General features: G+C 43.0%; 1 protein-coding gene and 1 non-coding gene across 2 annotated transcripts in view; one reads left to right on the top strand and one right to left on the bottom strand.

The window, feature by feature from the left end:
- The first annotated feature begins 1,062 nt into the window (after positions 1-1,062).
- LOC128560924 (nodal modulator 1) overlaps positions 1,063-21,105 on the top strand; it is a 63,504-nt gene continuing 43,461 nt past the window's right edge. Inside the window, exons 1-9 of the mRNA XM_053554560.1 lie at positions 1,063-1,355; positions 5,038-5,127; positions 6,674-6,719; positions 11,306-11,406; positions 12,526-12,632; positions 15,803-15,875; positions 18,657-18,809; positions 19,588-19,725; positions 20,047-20,136. Of these exons, the coding sequence (XP_053410535.1) occupies positions 1,191-1,355; positions 5,038-5,127; positions 6,674-6,719; positions 11,306-11,406; positions 12,526-12,632; positions 15,803-15,875; positions 18,657-18,809; positions 19,588-19,725; positions 20,047-20,136 (963 nt within the window). The 5' untranslated portion in view covers positions 1,063-1,190. The remainder of the gene's footprint in view (positions 1,356-5,037; positions 5,128-6,673; positions 6,720-11,305; positions 11,407-12,525; positions 12,633-15,802; positions 15,876-18,656; positions 18,810-19,587; positions 19,726-20,046; positions 20,137-21,105) is intronic.
- LOC128562904 (U6 spliceosomal RNA) lies at positions 13,017-13,121 on the bottom strand. Its single transcript, XR_008373602.1, has one exon. It is a non-coding gene; the product is annotated as a U6 spliceosomal RNA (small nuclear RNA).

Here is a 21,105-nt window from a genome sequence, read left to right as displayed (position 1 = left end):
GACTCTTGCCCAGCTATTTTGTTGTTGTTGTTGCAGTTGTCATTGTTGTTCCGCAGGCCTGGGCTGGTTTTGAACCTGCCAGCTCCGGTGGCTGGTGCCTTAGCCGCTGAGCTACGGGTGCCCAGCCAAAATAAAGCACTATTTTTTTTAAGAGCAGCATTGAAGAATTCCAAATATCAGGCCAGAAAAGCAACTTTTTGTGTATGTTGATGTGGTGACTGGCAGTTAACGCATATGTAATCCATCTTGGGACAGATCTCAACATGCCAATATTTGAACTTATTTTCAGACGAATCAGCTTCATTTCACAGAGCTACTTCAAAGAGAACTGCATGAAACTTTTGCTTGGGAAAAAAACTCAACAAAATTTGTGTCTATACATGTGTTATTAGAGCTAAGATTAAAATAAAGTTTAAATCCCTTTTTTAACATGCTAAACTTAACATATGTGTTTTGCTTAAAAAACTTAATCGATCAGGGCGGCGCCTGTGGCTCAGTGAGTAGGGCGCCGGCCCCATATACCGAGGGTGGCGGGTTCAAACCCAGCCCCGGCCAAACTGCAACCAAAAAATAGCCGGGAGTTGTGGCGGGCGCCTGTAGTCCCAGCTGCTCGGGAAGCTGAGGCAAGAGAATCGCGTAAGCCCAAGACTTAGAGGTTGCTGTGAGCCGTGTGACGCCACCGCACTCTACCAAGGGCGGTACAATGAGACTCTGTCTCTACCAAAAAAAAAAAAAAACTTAATCGATCATTAATCATGGAAAAATTCAACTTACACAAATTCCTGAAGGTTTTTGAGATTATATATTTTACTTGTGAAATATGTGGGCCAAAAAGATTTGAGGAAGTTGTATCAGTTAACAAAGTCTCTGATCTTTTCAAGCTGTGATACTGAATTTTTAAGTAGAATTCAATTTTGGAGTTCAAGCACCTGCCTTGCACCTGCCAGGTGGTGCGCGGAGTCCTCCAGTCCTCCAGAGGGCACAAATAGGTTTAGTTCATTGCCGAGCATGCGCCATAATTATCTTTTCTCGGGTGTGGGCATAGAGTGGGTGTGCGCATGCGCGGCAAGGTGGTGGGGGCGGGGCCTGGGCTGTCTGCGGGCGGCTGGGGAGCAAGGCTCCGGCAGCGCGCTGTGTGAGGGGCGGGACCGCCGGGGCCTGCGGAGGGTTAAGCAGCGGGAGGCCGGGCCATGCGGACGAGCCGGGGCGCTGGGCCGCCGGGGTCCGCGGAGGTCGCCGCGGCTGTCGTGCTGCTGCTGATCGGCGTGGGGCCGGCGCGCGGCTCGGAGGACATCGTGGTGGGCTGCGGGGGCTTCGTGAAGTCGGACGTGGAGATCAACTACTCGCTTATCGAGGTGAGCGCCCGTTCCGGGGCCCGGCCTCGCGGTGTGACCCTGGGCAAGTCGCTCAGCCTCTCCGGCCGCACCGGTCTCGCCTCTGACTCTGGGCTGTTTCCACCAGCCTGGCGTTCTAGGAATCTTCTCCTGTTTGAAGGCTCTGCTTTCCGCGGAGTCTCCATATCCCCTCCCCAGCCGCGCTAGAGGGGCGTTTCTTGTCGTGGGGTCGGCTGCGGACTGGGGAGTGTAAGGCCCCAGGGTCTTCAAAACCTGGACTCCAGATCCTCACAATCCAGACCACAGATCGCTCAGATCCAGAGCCCCTGAAACTCAACGCTCCCCAAACTCATAGTATTGCAGAACCTAGAAACCACATGTCTGTCCTCCAAACCCCACAACCCAGAACCGCCCCCCCAAAGTTCTAATCCATTGCTTCCCTAAAGCCCTGAGGTGCTTTTGTTTTGTTTTCCTTTTCTTTCTTTCTTTTTTCTGTCTTCAGTGTCTCTCTGTGCCCAGGCTAGAGTGCACTGGCCCAGTCATATTGCTCACTGCAACCCCAAGCTGGGACTACAGGTGTACACCACCACACTGGCTAATTTTTAAAATTTTTCGTAGACATGAGGTCTCACCTTGTTGTCCAGGCTAGTCTCAAACTCGGCTTCCAGGCCTCCCCAAATGCTGGGATTACAGCCAGGAGCCACTGTGCCCAACCCATAGGGATGTCTTTAACGATTGTTGAATCTCATGTCATAGATCCAGATCCAGTAGATCAGTATTGGAATCTCTGGGGCCTGGGATCCGTATTTTCATTTCTCTTCTTCCCTTCCTCCCACACTCTTTTTCCTCTGAAAATGGAGAGTTGTCAGGTGCCCTGATTGCCTTGAATTACCCTAGAGATTTGCATAGACTTTTTAAAAATTAAGTTGTAAAGTTCTATTAACTTTTTATCAGCCCAGTGGAATTATGCCCTAGAAAGCTTCTGTAAAGAGGAAGGGGGATGGATGAAATTAGAGACTGAAGTTAACTTGTGAAAGGTAAATGGGAGGGGACCGGTGGGAGGCCTGCACCTCCTTTTTGGGAGGGGATTGGGGCAGGAGAAGGGAAGGGAAGTGGAAGAGGTATAAAGAATAGGTACCAGGGAGGTAATTTGAAAGAAAATGAAGAGACTGGGAAATGCCAAAGAGAAGGAACTGGGGAATCAGACCCGAAAGGCCAAGACCATGGCTAAGGCTGCTGGCTGGCAGGGGAGGGCTGACCGCTCTGTTCTGCAAAGTGTGTTGCTGAGGATTGGGGGAGGGGTAAGAAGTTGATTCTACAGGCCATAGCTCTTTGATCTGGCCTTGCTCCAAGACTCAGTTTTTATACCTGTAGGGTGGTACTGGGAGAGAAACAGCTGAACCCAGCACTGTATATATCCTAAAGAAGAGAATCGATTACCACCTTCACAGCCTCCTTGTCTGCTGCCTTCTTACTTAGTCTTAAGAGATTGGGCATCGAATGAATCTACCCATTGGCAGCAGCCAGCCTCCTAGGATCTGCTGGGTGGGTACATGTTGCTGGGTGCTGATGCTTCCTCCTGGGTTTGCCTTCTCAGTGTTCGGGCACAGGGCATTTCAGAAGCTGCCTTGAAGGCTTATTGTAACTTGTCATTTTCTGGGGTTCTGGAAGGAAGGGAAAGATAGGGGCATCCTCCACCCCTAGTATTAGTAGTGACCTCTAGAGCAGAGAGTAGATTTTGTGACCTATTATGAAGTGTGTTCCTTCCAGGGCTGCCTGTCTAGATGGTTTGAGACACTCATTCTTTCATAATTTCTGATTATGAAATCAGACATTTCATGAATGTAATGTTGATATAGATTTATATTGCCATCCTATGGCCTGATCTGAATTTTATGAAAGAAATAGAAATGCTCAAGATGTTTCACAATCATTTGTTGATTGTGTTTTCTGTCCAGCCTTTACTCCTGTCCAGCCTTTTTCCTTCCTGGGTGTTTTACATCTTCTTCCTTCAGTAAACAGCTACTTATTGAGTCCTTGTGGATACTGAAGCCTTGTCCCAGATGAAGATGTAGCAGTTCAGTGAACAGAACAAACACAAACCAATCTATTTTGACAGTGACCTTACTGTTGAAAAGAAAAATTATATTGCTAATTTCACAGTAAAAATCGGGATCTTTATTTCTCTGGGAAACCAGCTGATCCTTGGGGGAGCAAAACTTGGCTTGGGTTGCATATGATCCAATCCTTTTGGATGAACACCCTTTGACATTGCCTCTAACCCTTGTAGGCCAGTGGGTGTCCCATCCCTGCTTTACATGCATGCATCTGAATCCTTTATGACCAGAAATTCACTGAGTATTTCTTGAGTCCCTAGGGTAAACAAGACACTATCCCAGGTGCTGCCGAGTGTCAGCCCTTCTCACCACTTACGCCTTTGCATTGTTTCAGATTGTTCCCTTCCCTGTGTTCATGTTGTGAGTTTCTCACTTTGTACATCTTCTGGTAAGATCCGACTCTGTCATTTCTGTATCATGGGCGCAGAGCACTGACCTTTTAGAGGTGAGGCATCAGACCCAACTGCTTCCTTTCACAGATGTGGCAATCAAGGCTCAGAGTGGTTGAGCCATGCTGGTAAGGTTAGGAAATTTTCCTTGAACCTAGTCTGTGCCTTGCCAATTATACCATGTTACCTTTTTCTTCAGAGAAAAATTAAATATCAGTAGTACTATAAACTGCTTTTTTTCCTGAGTCCATACGGTGTACCTGTGTACTGACTATACATTGATGAGAATCTATACAGCCCCCACGAAGGGTAATGACTCTCTTCCTGTTTGAAGAACCTGAAGCCTCAGGAGGGTAAATGACTTGGCCATTTACAGCACATGGGAGACCCAGATACTTCTTGAGCATCTTACTGGATTAGCAGTTTGTGTCTTGTAACGCTCAGGATGCAAGAGTTTTAGAGAGTCCTTGAGGAGAGCACATAATTAATTGTCTTTTTGGCCTGTTATTTCTGATAATGAAATTAAAGAGGCGATTAAGTTTCCAGACGAATGTTACTGCAAGCATTTGAAATTATTTGGAGTTAAGAATGCAGATCCTTGGCGCTCTTCCTTGGCCTTCTAGTTGAGAAACAGAGGTGGGCCTGAGGATCTGCCTTTTAATAAGCACCTTACCAACAGCAAAGTTTGAAAAGAGACAGTCACTAATATAAATAGAAAAGCATTAAAAAATAAGACTTTTTTTTTTTTTTTTTTTTTTGAGATAGAGTCTCAAGCTGTTGCCCTGGGTAGAGTGCCGAGGCGTCATAGCTCACAGTAACCTCCAACTCTTGAGCTCAAGTGATCTTCTTGCCTCAGTTTTTCTATTTTTAGTAGAGACGGGATCTCGCTTTTGCTCAGGCTGGTCTCAAACTGGTGAGCTCAAGGTATCTACCTGCCTCCGCCTCCCACAGTGCCAGGATTACAGGCATGAACTACCTCTCCAGCCAAAAAATAAGACTTTTAGGGCAGATAGTTTCTAATTGGAAAAACATTGAATCCTACTCTTTTGGGGAGACTGTCTTACTTCCCTCTGTGGGGAGCTCTGTCCTATAGCTCTGTAGCAGACCCTTAGCGAATGCACATTGAGTGTGTTCAAGTGAAGGTATGTAGTTAATTTTCAAAGGTGATATTATGGCTTCTCTTTTCTTCTTTTCCAGATAAAGTTGTACACCAAGCATGGGACTTTGAAATACCAGACTGACTGTGCCCCCAATAATGGTTACTTTATGATCCCTTTGTATGATAAGGTAAGAGGAGAGGGCACTTTAGTCTTTATTGCTTGCTTTTTATGATGGGGAGTAGCTAGCGTGCCCCAGAGGGCTGCACTCACCATGGCAATCTTAGCCACATTCTCAGGGAAACAACTGGTTCAGTTGAACATAGTGGCCTTCCATGTCTCCAGGGTCATTTGGCAATGTCTAGAGACATTTTTGGTTGTGACAGTGGTGCAGGGTGCTGGAGTTACCAGTGAGAGAAGCCAGGCCGAAGATAGTGCTGCACAGGACAGCCCACATGGTGGTAGCGCCAGGGCTGAGAACCGATTTCACAGAACCCTTTACTTTTAAGCAGCTTAAATATTGTTTAAAATGTTGTACAAGTAATATGTGAATTCATGAGCTTTGTGAAAAAAAAAATCAATGTCTCTAGCAATATATGAAGTAAATTTGTCTCCTTTCCCTCTAATTCCATTTCCCCTGGAGAGATACCCTCTGATAAAAATTTTAGTGTGCATCCTAACAGATTGGTTTCTGCTTATAGTTATTCAGATATATACGAATGGAGATTTATAGGAAGTTGCAAAAATAGTATACATAGTTTTGATTTTGGAATCAAACAATAGGAATTATTCCACAATTTCATTTTTTCCCATGTGATACTGCTTTCGTTACCTTAGGTACGTTTGAGTTTTTCCCTTGTATGCTTTCAGCATCAGCTTATCTAGATCTGCCTTCTTTTTAATGGCTGGACAGTGTGTCAAGAGTTAAACTCAAACTATAATTTATTTAACCACTTCTCCATTGATGGACATACAGGCTTTTCTCATTCTTTAAAATTGTTGTTATTACAACAGTGGGAAATGATATTCTTGAATTTATGTCTTTGTGAATGATGCATAGCTTTGATTTCTAGAGATGGATTATCTGGGTCTTGAGATCCATTTGTTTATTTTTTAACAATATCTATCTCAAGAAACCAGGGTTGATTAAAATCTAGTTTTAAGAACTGACTTTCAGGATGGTGCCTGTGGCTCAAGGAGTAGGGTGCTGGCCCCATATACTGGAGGTGGTGGGTTCAAACCTGACCCCGGCCAAAAACTGCAAAAAACAAACAAACAAACAAGAGTGGTTTTCGTTCCTAAAGATATGTGCTAACCCTTGCAACTGTAGGCCTGTGAGGGGTTAATAGGAGACTTGGTTAATAGTATGTTTGGTATCAGAAGACAGTGAGTGGCTGAATACAGTGTTTTTAAAACTCAAGGATGGGCTTTAGCACTGACTTTGATTGTTAAGATCAGTGGTTCTCAACCTTCCTAATGCCACAACCCTTTAATACAGTTCCTGTGGGCTGTGACCCACAGGTTGAGAACCGCTTGTTTAGATGGTAACTTGTGGTGTTCAGCTTCAGCTTGTAGTATCTGAAGGTCATCAAGGAACTCACTACCAAGAATATTGCTTACTTTTAGAATTTCATTTCAGGTGTAGAAATTTTAGATTAAGAGGTAGCAGTAAGCTAAATTAAACCATGGTCATCAGTTCTCAGTCCTGTAAATTTCATTTTCTTTTTTCCTTTTAGGGGGATTTTATTCTGAAGATTGAGCCTCCCCTAGGGTGGAGTTTTGGTAAGTTAATTGAATCACCAGACATACTTTGTAAGGGATTGGATTATGTGTCCAATATTAATTTAGATCCGCAGAGCACATGGACTGTTAAAATATTAAGGGTCATTTCTAGTGTGGAAGAAGGTTTTTGTGTTTTTTTCTCTCCTGGTCACTTTGGAGTAGTTTGAATTTACCTTAGTCTTCCTTAAGGTTTTCTGTCATCTTTTTAAAATAGGCATCTTTTGTTGGACCTCTTTTTGCAAACTTTGCCTTTGCAGTTTCACTTAATACCTGGCAGGAAATAGTATGGAAATCAAGAATGGGGGCTTTGTGCTGGTCCCAAGACAGCTACTTTTTTTTTTTTTTTTTTTTTGAGACAGAGTCTCACTATGTTCCCTCGATAGTGTTGTGGCGTCACAGCTCACAGAAGCTCAAATTCTTGCCTCGGCCTCCCAAGTAGCTGAGACTTTAGGCGCCCGCCACAACACCTAGCTATTTTTTTGTTGTAGTTGTCATTGTTGTGTGGCAGGCCCTGGACTGGGTTGGAACCTGCCAGCCCCAGTGTACGTGGCTGGTGCCCTTGCTGCTGTGTTACAGGCACTGAGTCCCAGGACAGCTACTTTTTTAGCCCCCTCTGATTTTTTTTGGTTTTGTTTTTAACAGAATTTAACATTTAAACATATGAGATTTGATGTAACAATCCAGAAATGCAAAGATCTGGTTACCTTAGGCATCACTCAAGGTATATGACACCTTGGGCAAGTTACATCCCCTGTGTAAGCCTCTGTTTCTGCCCTGCGCACTCAGGGTAGTTACAGTCCCTGTCCCACAGGGCACACAGAGGATTAAAGGGCCAGTGTTAAGTGTTCTTTAGAATTAGCACATGATTGGCGAACAGTCAGTACTTAGAAGCAGCCCTTCTGAACAAACAAAAGCTCAAAAATTCTGTGATGCAGCTGCCTTCTAGAGGAGTTGGAGAGGTGGGAATGGGGTTGGGATTGGAAGAGAGAGTATTTTTTCTGAGACAGAGTCTCACCTGGTCACCCTTGGTAGGTGCCATGGTATCTTAGCTCATAGCAACCCCAAACTCCTGAGGTCAGGCGATCTACCCACCTCGGCCTCCCAGAATGCTAGGATTATCAGCATGAGATGAGACAGTGTTTTTGAAGAGGAGAGACTCCAGATGTTTTGGCAGAGTGGGTGGAGGGAACCTCAGTCCACAGTTTGGGGAGAGTAGGGCCAGAGTTGTTCATATCAGGCTTGCTTGTGTGTGAGATGAGGAAGAGTTTAGCCCTTACCATCCTAAAGGGTAAGGTGAAGCTCAGGTAGCTGCCAGCTCATTTGGTTCTGTAAGATCAGCTCTTTTTTTGGTTTGTAGTTAGGGGACACCTGGTACATTCCAGAAAACAAGAGGGGAATCCAGCCCAACGAATGGTCAGAGGTTCCAAATTGGCAGCTTGGGGGAGTGTTTTCTTTGAGCCTCTCCCCTCCTGCTGGAGCTTTTTCTTTTGATAAGCCTTTTTATTGAAGTATACTTTTAGCAGAGTACGCTGAGTGCAAGGGTATCACTTGATGAATTTTCACAAAGTGAACACACACCCATGTAGCCACCACCCAGGCATTGACATAGTAGTTTACCAGCACTCCTGGAGTGCCCCAGCCTTGTTGCTCATTAGCTATGCCACCCAACGCTCCAGGCAACCAGCACGCTCACTTTCTAAAATTATACATTCAATTTGTCCATTTCGCACTTCTTTTAAATGAAATTATACCAGGTACTTTTTTTGTATCTGGTTTCTTTCTCAAGTCATGAGAATCATCTGTATTATATGCAGCTCTAGTTCATTTTCTTTGCTGTACAGAATTCTGATGTGTGACTGTAAAGTGATTATTGAATCTACTGTTGATGTACATTTTCTTTCTGATTTTGGCCACTAAGAATAGTGCTCCTGTAAACATTCTTTTTTTTTAATTGTTGGGGATTCATTGAGGGTACAAGAAACCGGGTTACACTGATTGCATTTGTTTGGTAAAGTCCCTCTTATAATTGTGTCTTGCCCCCAAAAGGTGTGGCACACACTTGAGATGTCACCTCTTCCCTCCTTCCCTCTCTCTGCTTTTCCTTCTCCCACCCCCCTTCCTTCTTCTCTCTGCTCTTCCTTTCACTGACCCCCCTCCCTCCTTCTCTTTCTCTGTGCTCTCCCCTTCCCCCTACCCTCCACAGTGTGCTAGGTGATTAATTGTCCTCATACCAAAATTGAGTACATAGGATTCATGCTTCTCCATTCTTTTTTTTTTTTTTGAGACAGAGTTTTACTATGTCTCCCTGGGTACAGTGCTGTGGCAACCGTAAACTCTTGGGCTTAAGTGATTCTCCTGCCTCAGCCTCCCAAGTAGTTGGGACTACAAGTGCCTGCCACAATGCCCAGCTATTTTTTTGTTGCAGTTGTCATTGTTGTTTAGCTGGCCCGGGCTGGGTTCGAACCCACCAGCTCTGGTGTATGTGGCTGGTGCTGTAACCACTGAGCTATGGGCGCTGCTTCCTGTGCTTCTCCATTCTTGTGATGCTTTACTAAGAATAGTATTCCACTTCCATCCAGGTTAATACAAAGGATGTAAAGTCTCCATTTTTTTAATGGCTGAATAGTATTCCATGGTATACATACACCACAGCTTGTTAATCCATTCCTGAGTTGGTGGGCATTTAGGCTATTTCCACATTTTGGTGATTGTAAATTGAGCTGTGATAAACAGTCTAGTGCAAGTGTCTTTATGGTAAAATGATTTTTTTCCTTCTGGGTAGATGCCCAGTAATGGGATTGCAGGATCAAATGGGAGGGCTAGCTTGAGTTCTTTGAGGGTTCTCCGTTCTCCATACTTCCTTCTAAAAAGGTTGCATTAGGGTGGCACCTGCCACAATGCCCAGCTATTTTTTTGTTGCAGTTTAGCCGGGACCAGGTCCGAACCTGCCACCCTCGGTATATGGGGCCAGCGCCCTATGCACTGAGCCACAGGCGCTGCCCAGCGCAATCTTGATTTACATTTCTTTGATGGCCAATGAGATTGAACACTTTTTAAATATATTTATGTTTATTTGCTATTGGATGGCCTCTTTTGTGAAATGGCTATTCACGTCTTTTGCCCATTTATTTTTTTATTGGAAACTTCTTTGTGTGTGTGTTTGTAAAATTCTCCATTTTACCTGAAAATCTCATGGTTTAAACATTTTTTTTTTTTTTGCTTATTATTCCACATTTTACCTATCCTTTTAAAAATTCAGTGTTAACCCTTATTATGAAGAATTCTACAATTTAAAAAAGTGGAATTAATTGCTAATATTGAAAAATCAGTAGATGGTACATAAACGCCAAATTTTTCTGAGAAGTAGGAAGCTCCTGCAACCACGGGCTACATGGCAGAGTTGAGTAGCAGTTGCCCTGTTTCAGTTTGCATGGTCCTCACTTGGCCTGTTCTGCTCACTTTTCACCCACGTGGCTCCTGTTGCATCAGAGTTTGCGGTCTTGGTTTAATGTGGCAGAAATCATGGAACTCAGGTACTTGGTCAGGGGATATATCTGGAGCCAGATGTTTGGGGTTAAACTGGGGCTCTGTCACTCACAAGCTCTGTGACCTTGGGAGATCCTTTAACTGTTCATGCCTCAGTTTACCTCTTGATAAACTGCAGATACTACTACCTACTTCTTTTTTTTTTTTTTTATCTTTTTTGAGACTTTGTCACCTTTGGTAGAGTGCCGTGGTGTCATAGCTCATAGCAACCTCAAACTCTTGGGCTCAGGCAATCATCTTGCCTCAGCTTTTCATTTTTAGTACACAGGAGTCTCACTCTTGCTCAGGGTGGTCTTGAACGCTCGAGCTCAAGCAATCCATCCATCTCAGCCTCCCAGAGTGCTAGGATTACAAGTATGAGCCACCATGCCTGGTCTACCTACCTTTTAAGGTAATAGAATTAAACACACTCAGTTCTGTGCTTGGTTTGTGGTGAGCATTCAGTAAATAAAATTATTTTGTGTTCACTGAATTTTTACTGGGACTCTGTGATATAACTCAGCGGAAAGACTGTTTTAAAACTATTTTATAGGGTCGGCGCCTATAGTTCAGCGGCTAGGGTGCTAGCCCCATACAACAGAGCTGGTAGGTTTGAATCCAGCCCAGGCCTGCCAAACAACCATGGCAACTATAACCAAAAAATAGCCGGGCATTATGGCAGGCGCCTGTAGTCCCAGCTACTTGGGAGGCTGAGGCAAGAGAATTGCTTAAGCCCCAGAGTTTGAGGTTGCTGTGAGCTGTGATGCCATGGCACTCTACCCAGGACGACAGCTTGAGACTCTGTCTCAAAAAAAGCAAACTATTTTATACTCTGAACACTGATGGTTTCCTTGGAGTGGCTGGGGGAATAGGAGTGACAGGGAGACTTTTCCCTGTATACCTTTTTGTACCTTTGGATTTTGAACCTTACATGTGCATTAAGAGTTTAGAAATAAATAAGATGCAAGCTTAATACACATAATAAGAGATGTTCTACTTGGGTGGTTTCACAAGAACTCAGCTTATTCTTGTATCTTGTACTGTTCCCTTTGCCTCCTCAGAGCCAACGACTGTGGAACTCTACGTGGATGGTATCAACGACATCTGCACGAAGGGCGAGGACATCAACTTTGTGTTCACAGGATTCTCTGTGAACGGAAAGGTTTGGCTTTGGAGCTTTGTTGTTTTTCACATTTGCTCTGTAGTACATACTGAGTCTTAGCCTTTATAAAAAAGCAGGATGTTTTGATCTGGGGTCTTTGATCCCACAGGGGACCCACAGATAAGCTTCAAGAGAGCCTGTGAACTCTACATCCTGTTGGTGTGTAGAGTGTGGGGAGTGTTGTTAAGAGGCAGATCCCCTGTCCCCCAGAGTATATGCTGTCAGCGCTTATGCCAGCAGTGGCCTTTTGTTGGAATGCGGAGTTGGACAAACACACTCCCCAGGGCTGGTGGCATCTTGCCGTCTCTGTCTGTCTGTGGCTTCTTGTGGGGAGGGCATTTGCTTCTGCTGCTCACCTAGAAGTATTCTTATGCCTGTAATCCTAGCACTCTGGGAGGCCAGGTGGGAGAGTCCCACGAGCCGAGGAGTTCGAGACTAGCCTGAGGAAGAGCAAGACCCTGTCTCTACTGAATATAGAAAAATTAGCCGAGCATTGTGGTGGGAGCTTGTAGTCCCAGCTATTCTGGAGCTGAGGCAGGAGGATTGTCTGAACCCAGTAGTTTGAGGTTGCTGTGAGCTATGATGCCACTGCGTTCTAGCCTGAGACTCTGTCTCAAAAAAACAAAACAAACTATTTTATACTTTAAACACTGATAGTTTCCTTGGAGCGGTCGAGGGAATAGGAGTGAGACTCTGTGTCAAAAAATAAATTTTCTGAGACTTTTCTGAACTGCCTTGATAGTGTGAATTTAGAATACTAATATATATGAACGCCAGCTCCTAGTTTGTAAGTTCACGTTCTCGGGGAGGACTTTTTCCTCCGTCCATCCACTGCCCAACATTGAGATGTGGAGATTTCCTTGCTGTCCTTTTCTTCATGGCAGGCTTGTTCTCCTTTACGTTGAGAGTGATACCCCTCCATGCCAGTTATGCATGGGGTTTCTTATTACAGATGGTGATCTTGGGATATTTTTTTCTTTCTCAGGGGTTTATAAAATAGTGTTACAAGTAAAATAAGATTCCAGGCTCCACCTGGGGTGGGGGGCATGAGCAGGATTGACAGCGTTTTGAGGGGAGGATGCTTTGCTGTCATGGGGCCTAACCTTTTCTTTACGGCAGGTCCTCAGCAAAGGACAGCCCCTGGGTCCTGCAGGAGTCCAGGTGTCTCTGAGAAACACGGGGACCGAAGCAAAGATCCAGTCCACAGTTACGCAGCCAGGAGGAAAGTGAGTGGCATCCTATACCCAGCCTTGCATTAGAGCTGGGCTGTGCTGGGTCTGGGAGGTTGGATTCTGGGAGAACTGCGTTTAGATGCTGATTTAGCCTCTTAACTTTGGGAGAGTTCATGCCCTTTAAAGCCCCAAGTTCCTTGCATGTAAAATGGAATTGTTGGCCCATCTCGCTTAGCACTGATGGGATGATTCAGCATGAGTCAATGTCAGTTAAGGCACCTGCTGCTGGGCCTGGCACTTCCAGGGGCGTCCAGACTAGTCCACGGGCTGCATGTAGATTATGTGCGGACTTTTCTTCTCATCTGTGGTGTCAGATATTATGAAATTTATGCATGGATCTTTTTTTTTTGGCTCGAATATTTATTATTTATGTATAGAAAAAATATGGAATGCTTCACGAATTTGCGTGTCATCCTTGCAGAGGGGCCGTGCTAATCTCTGTATCGTTCCAATTTTTAGTATATGTGCTGCTGAAACAAGCACTATGCATGGACCTTTTTTTTTTTACTCATCAGCTTTTCTTATTAGCATTGTTTAATGTGTGGCCTAAGCGAAGCCAAAAGGTTGGACACTCATGTTTTAGGCCTTCACTTCACAGTCAGGGCTGGCTCTGGCGCCTGATAGCCTGAGTTTGAATCATGGCAAGCCCATCTGCTAGCTGACCAGGGGAAAATTACTAGTCCCTCTGTGCCTTAGTTTCCTCATGTGTAAGTGAAGACAATTGTGGAATCTATTTCTTAAGGTTACTGGGAAGATTATATTGACGTTATTTTTGCAAATTGCCTGACATGGAGTATATGTTTAATAAATGTTAGCTTAATAAAGGTTAGCTCAGTTAAATTTTTAACTTTATGGTTTAAAAAATCATATTATCCTTATCATGTGAAAACTATTGTGTAGTTGGGACTGATGATTATTTCGTTAACCTTGCCAAGTCAAGTGTAAAGCATTTCTTTAATGGATTTATTTAATTGAGTTTTAAGTGTTAACAGATATACCAAGATTAATACCAGAAGAGTTCAAAGTTATAATTTTTGAAAGCATTCAAATCATTACTAACCACTTTTATATACAAAACTAATTAAATTGCTAAATACAAGTTTATAATGGACCATCAGTAAGTCAACAATTTTAAAGTTATTATTATTGGCTCAGTGCCTGTAGCTCAGTGGCTAGGGTGCCAGCCACATACACTGGAGCTGGCAGGTTCGAACTCAGCCTGGGCCTGCCAAATAACAATGACAATGACAACCAAAAAATAGCTGGGTGTTGTGATCGCCTGTAGTCCCAGCTACTTGGGAGGCTGAGGCAAGAGATGGGTTTAAGTCCACGAGGTTGAGGTTTCTGTGAGCTGTGATGCCACGGCACTCTACCGAGGGTGACATAGTGAGACTGTGTCTCAAAAAAAAAAAATTATTATTAAAATGACATTTACTTCTTTTTTTTGCGGTTTTTGGCGGGGCTGAACCCACTACCTCCGGTATATGGGGCCAGCGCCCTACACCTTTGAGCCATAGGTGCTTCCCGACATTTACTTTCTTTTTTTATTTTTTATTTATTTATTTATTTTTTTTTTTTGTAGAGACAGGGTCTCACTTTATGGCCCTTGGTAGAGTGCTGTGGCCTCACACAGCTCACAGCAACCTCCAACTCCTGGGCTTAAGCGATTCCCTTGCCTCAGCCTCCCGAGCAGCTGGGACTACAGGCGCCCGCCACAACGCCCGGCTATTTTTTGGTTGCAGTTTGGCCGGGGCTGGGTTTGAACCCGTCACCCTCGGTATATGGGGCCGGCGCCCTACTCACTGAGCCACAGGCGCCGCCTGCGACATTTACTTCTTGATTGGTGCCTCTCCAGCTGTGGTCTGTAGTGGGGATGTGGAGCTGTAATTTTTTTTGGGCTAGTTGTTTGTTGTTGACCTTGTCAAAAAAACTAGAAAAAAAGTGACTGGCACTTTGTGAATCCCTTTTATCTGTACCGACTAAAACAGTAATGGTAACTGGTAGTATCGGGCCGCTCTGAAAATGAAGTGGGAGCTAAATCTTACTGTGCCCCAAATCGAATGGCAATTTCAGTTTTATTATACCAAAGTGATTTCCAGCGTCTCCCTCTCAGGCAATATTTGCCATAATAAGAAGCCACCATAGCACAGAAGGAATCAAAAACTTTCTTTTTAGCCCTCTGCTAGGCAGGTGCCTTGCAGACTCAGTGTTAGACACGTCAGAGTCCTGGTGGAGGCATTCCCAGCCTCAGCTTGGCTGGCTCTGGTCTTAGTTTGCCTTTAGCACAGAGTAATCTTCACCGGCTACTGGGTTCATCACAGTTGCTTTGTGAAGGAGCCAGAAGGGCTTGTCTTTGTTTCTGATAACATATCTAAATGCTTTGTATCATTTCAAAGCTTGCTATCTGTCCTACCTGTGTCATTAGTGTCACTTTGTGTTAGCGTCTGCCTCACTCAGCCTGTGGGTCTGCTTTCTGTTCTTAGACGCCACTTCTCCCCTCCCATCTCTGATCCTTTGGATACTTCTCTTCCTTTCTCCTTGCCTATTCGTGCCCGTCACCTCTGTTAAACCCAGTCAAATGTTCTAAGACTGATCCTTGCTAAAGTACAGTGACTGGTTTTATGCCATAAATCCTTGAGATTAAGGGAATGATTAACTCTCTTCCTTCCTGTCAGCACATGGAACACCCCTCCTTGCACATGAGTGCTCTTTGGTATGAATTTATACATTGAAGGATTGGATTTCATTTGAGTTCATTTAATAAGCGAATGGTGTGGTGGCTCACACCTGTAACCCTAGCACTCTGGGAGGCCAAGGCAGGTGGATTGATCACAGGAGTTGGAGACAAGCCTGAAAAGAGTGAGACCCTGTCTCTAAGACTAGCCAGATGTTGTGGTGGGCGCCTGTCCCAGCTACTGGGGAGGCTAAGACAAGAGGGTCTCTTGAACCCAGGAGTTTGAGGTAACTGTGAGCTATGATGCCACGGCGCTCTACCCAGGGCAACAAAGTGACAGACATGCTGTCTCACAAAAAACCAAAACCAAAAATCCAAAAAATGTATGACAAGTTGTGATAATTTAAACATTAGTGCTGTTAGTATTAGTCATAAAATTAGAGACATTGGGTTATTTGTAGAAAGTTCAGTGGTATTTTGTATTTCCTAGGTTTGCATTTTTTAAAGTTCTTCCTGGAGATTATGAAATCCTTGCAACTCATCCAACCTGGGCGTTGAAAGAGGTGAGTGTTGAAAGAGATGAGTGTTTTGGCTACCTCTGTAGCTGTGCCAATAATGTGCTAGCTTGTGGATGAATGCAAGGGTTTTCGGTTTAAGAGAGGAAACAAATGCATGGTTTTTCAGAAGTAGGTGAAGAAACCTGGTGCTGCTGATTAGCTGGCGCTGTTAATAGGGTGTAACTCCTTGATTAGCTGGTATTGTTAATAGGGTGTAACTCCTTGCTATAGCAGCTGTTGCTTGTGTTGGTTTCAGTTTTAGATGAAAATGCTGTCTTCCTGCGGTGAAATAGGTCTGTTATTAACTAGAGCTATTTTAAGCTAAATCAACACCAGCAGGAGCTGATGAGATATATTTGCTGTTCTTTTTTCAGTCTGAAACAGAAATCTGTAAATACACTAAACATTCTTGAAACTGCTGTACACGTTCCCAAGGAGAGTGTATGAGAATGTTTATTGCAGCTTTATTTGTAATAGCAAAATATTATAAATAATTTAAATGCCAATTAAGGGAAGAATAGATTCTGGTTTCATCACACAATGGAAATCTGTACGTTAACAGTAACAAACTACAGTAGAGCTACATAAATTAATTTAAGTACATTCGGGGGTTAATGGATACACAAGTACAGTTAGAAGAAAGAAGGTTTAGTATTTGGTAGTATAGTAGGAATATTATAGTTAATAATAGTGTATATTTTAAAATAGCTAGAAGAGAAGCATTGTAATATTCCCAATAGAAAGAAAAGTGAAATACTTGAGGTGATATCTTAATTACCCTGACTTGATTATCACCCATTGTATACATGTATCAAACTATCACATATGTCCCCAAAATATATATAGTTATGATCTAGTAGTAAAAATATGAATAAATATATATAGCTATATTTAAAAGCAAGATCATAGGAAATATGATTAAAACACTCATAATACTGTGTATGGATGTACAATACAGTCTTATGTAGAAATATTATAAAGACATGATGGGAATGGTTCATAGTGATATGTCTGGAGAAGGGGGGAGGTTGGGGTGTTGGGGGTATGCCAGCGTCCTGGGTTATATTTCTACTCTTTGTTTGGCTGGTGGAGGGTATATATTAATAGATGTTTTTTACAGCGGTGGTTTCCAACCACTGGTACCAGTCTGCAGCCTGTTAAGAACTAAGTGGCACAGTGGGAGATGAACAGTGGGCAAGTGAGGGGGGTGTCCTCATCTGTTTTTACAGCCACTCCCCCTTGCTTGCACTGCTTGAGCTCCACCTCCTGTCAGATCAGCAGCCGCATTGGATTTCTCAGACACGGTAGGAGTGTCAACCCTGCTATAAACTGTGTGCAAGGGATTTTGGTTGTGTGCTCCTCATGAGAATCTAATGCCTGGTGATGTGAGGTGATGTGAGATGGAACGCACTCGAATCATCCCCAGAACATGCTCCTTACCCCCATCCATGGAAGAATTGTCTTCCATGGATGTGGTCTTGGCTGCCAAAAGGTTGGGGACCACTGCTTTTGAGTATACTTTGTATCTTTCATTTGACTGAAATAGTTTATAATGAAAGAAAAAAGAAACATTACTAAGTGAGGTTCTGTAATAGCTGTGAAAGACCAAATTGAAATAAGATTTAGAGGACATTTTAACACGTTAGTTTCTGTACTAGTTCTGAGGTTTTGTCTCATTTTTGCTAAGGAAGCATCAGAATCAATATTTTAGTTTTACTGTATAGGTTTGATGCATTTATAATTGATGGTATAGTTTTATACTTAGATGTATCTATATTGTTTATGACTTTTGGTTTTCAGGGTTTTTCTCTTCTGGAGCAACATTTAAAATGTTTTATTTAAAACTCAAGAGCTTACACATTATAAATAGAATAGATCTTAAGGTTTACATTGTATGTTAATTGTATACGTGAAGTATTTTGAGTTTATTAATGTAAAATTGGGATTTTAAAGTAAAGCATGTTGTTAGAAATCAGGATAATGATTACCCTTTGGGGATGACTGGAAGTGAATGTGAAGAGGACTTCTGGGTTGCTGGTTACACAGAATAGTGTGTTTAGTTTGTAAAAATCACTGTAAACTTAGAATATATGCACTTTCTTTGTTTTTTTGAGGCTGAGTCTCACTCTGTTGTCCAGCCTAGAGTGCCATGGCATCAGCCTAGCTCACATTAACCTCAGGCTCCTGGGTTTAAGTGATCCTCCTGTCTCAGCCTCTCCACGTAGCTGGGACTACAGGTGCCCACCACAATGCTTGACTAGTTTTTCTATTTTTAGTAGAGACAGGGTCTCACTCTTGCTCAGTCTGGTCTGGAACTTCTAAGCTCACGTGATGCTTCTGCCTAGGCCTTCCAGAGTGCTGGGATTACAGATGTGAGCCACTGTGTCCGGCCGTATGTGCACATTTCTCTGTGTAAATTGTACCTTACTAATAAAAAAAAAAAAGGTATAGGTATATGTCTCATTACACATGGAAAAAAGTAAAATATGCTGAATTTAAAACCTTGAAACACATAGAGGAGTATAAAGGAGTGGAAACAAAGAAATTTTAGAAGTTGGAGAAGTGTTAAGTAAAATATCAACATGTAGACAGAGGCATTTTGATTTTGCCACATAACCTTTCTCTTCATTTTGGGTATCAAAAAATAGTTGTGATCATACTAGATAGGCAGTTTTATATATTGTTTTCCCAGTAATATTTGAGCTTAAGCATGTCCTCATGTGGTTAGATACTTTGGGAATGTTTTTTTTTGATGGAGGGGAGTTAAAACATCTTTTCCTGTTGTAGGCAAGCACCACAGTGCGTGTAACCAACTCCAATGCCAACGCAGCCAGCCCCCTCATAGTTGCTGGCTACAATGTCTCTGGCTCTGTCCAAAGTGACGGGGAGCCCATGAAAGGGGTGAAGTTTCTTCTCTTTTCTACTTTAGTAACCAACGAGGTAAGCAAAGAAAAGTAGAGATTTGTGTGTGTGTATGGTGGGGGTAAGAGGATGGGGATTTCTAGACTAAAATGTACTGTTTAAAATGCAGGTTTAGGTTTATCTGTGTCTTAAACATTTAAGAACATTGTGTGTCTCTGTTGACTCATAAGAAATCGAATCATTATACTTCGAGGCAGTGGCATTTGGTGGAAAGTGTACAGCCTTTGAAATCAAACAGACCTAGTCCAAACAAATCCCAGTTTCAGACAGATGCCTCTTGCTGGCTGTATGACCTTGGGCCATTCAGCTCACCTTCCCAAGCCTCTTATTTCCTTGTCTGGAGAGTGGTGACCCATTGTGGGGAAGGAGAGTCATGTGGTTTTTCCCAAGAAGACTGCCAGTTTTTAATTTTACAACTTGAATATAAAGATTTTCGTTCCTTTTATCTGGACTAATAGGTCATAGATTTCAGAAAGACATATGGAAGGTACCCAAAAAATGTATATACATTTTAAGAAAGGGAAAAACTGTATTAAAATTGTAATGCTCAAGTTACGTTTGACTTCTACAATTACAAGAGATACAAGATACAACGTACAAGGTAACAAACTTTATCGGTCTATACTGAATATTAGAGTTTTAATAGTGTTTTTCCTTTAGTAAAATGTGTATATACATTTTGGGGGCACCCTGTACATTAACATACAGCTTAAAAAATATTCCTGTGATGTGGCTATTCAATGGTGATCAGCAAGTGTAAATGGAGAAAGAAGTCTTTTTGTTTCCCCCTGCATAGGACGTCCTGGGCTGTAACGTCTCACCGGTGCCTGGGTTCCAGCCCCAGGACGAGAGCCTGGTGTATTTATGCTATGCGGTCTCCAAAGAAGATGGCTCCTTCTCCTTCTATTCCTTGCCAAGTGGGGGCTACACAGTGGTGAGTGAAGCACGTGTCCACTCTGTTTATGTTTGGGACTCTTGGGACACAGTGAGAGCTGATGCTGCTTGGGTTTTAAAGGAACAGTTGGCCTGCAGTTCCATGAACACTCTGTTTAGTAGTTATTATTCTTAAGACGAGACTCTGATCCCCCAGTAATAGCTGCAGGAAGCACAGGGCTTTGTCTTTTTAAATTGGTAACAGTTAGGATTAAGGTTTCTTTTGGCCTGTCTTGAACCCCTTTTCACTTGCAGACTGTATTAGTATTGATGGTTGAATCATGTTATTTGTTCTTAGTAATTAACAGACTCTTCCCTCCAGATTCCTTTCTATAGAGGGGAGAGGATTACCTTTGATGTTGCACCTTCCAGACTTGACTTTACGGTGGAACATGACAGTCTGAAAATCGAGGTAAGACTTTCCTATCTGTCTTTTGGAGGGACAGGTGTTTGAGTGCCCATTCCTGGGCACAGGTGTTACAAACATGTTTTTTTTTTTTTTTTTATTGTTGGGGATTCATTGAGGGTACAATAAGCCAGGTTACACTGATTGCAATTGTTAGGTAAAGTCCCTCTTGCAATCATGTCTTGCCCCCATAAAGTGTGACACACACCAAGGCCCCACCCACCTCCCTCCTTCCCTCTTTCTGTTCCCCCCCATAACCATAATTGTCATTAATTGTCCTCATATCAAAATTGAGTACATAGGATTCATGCTTCTCCATTCTTGTGATGCTTTACTAAGAATAATGTCTTCCACGTCCATCTAGGTTAATACGAAGGATGTAAAGTCTCCATTTTTTTTAATGGCTGAATAGTATTCCATGGTATACATATACCACAGCTTGTTAATCCATTCCTGGGTTGGTGGGCATTTAGGCTGTTTCCACATTTTGGTGATTGTAAATTGAGCTGCAATAAACAGTCTAGTACAAGTGTCCTTATGATAAAAGGATTTCTTTCCTTCTGGGTAGATGCTCAGTAATGGGATTGCAGGATCAAATGGGAGGTCTAGCTTGAGTGCTTTGAGGTTTCTCCATACTTCCTTCCAGAAAGGTTGTACTAGTTTGCAGTCCCACCAGCAGTGTAAAAGTGTTCCCTTCTCTCCACATCCACGCCAGCATCTGCAGTTTTGAGATTTTGTGATGTGGGCCATTCTCACTGGGGTTAGATGATATCTCAGGGTGGTTTTGATTTGCATTTCTCTAATATATAGAGATGATGAACATTTTTTCATGTGTTTGTTAGCCATTCGTCTGTCGTCTTTAGAGAAAGTTCTATTCATGTCTCTTGCCCATTGATATAAGGGATTGTCGGCTTTTTTCATGTGGATTAATTTGAGTTCTCTATAGATCCTAGTAATCAAGCTTTTGTCTGATTT

The sequence above is a fragment of the Nycticebus coucang genome, chromosome 12 (assembly GCF_027406575.1).
Source record: "Nycticebus coucang isolate mNycCou1 chromosome 12, mNycCou1.pri, whole genome shotgun sequence".
NCBI lineage: Eukaryota > Metazoa > Chordata > Mammalia > Primates > Lorisidae > Nycticebus > Nycticebus coucang.
Note: the sequence above shows the minus strand (reverse complement) of the source record. Positions and strands in the feature narration are given on the sequence as shown.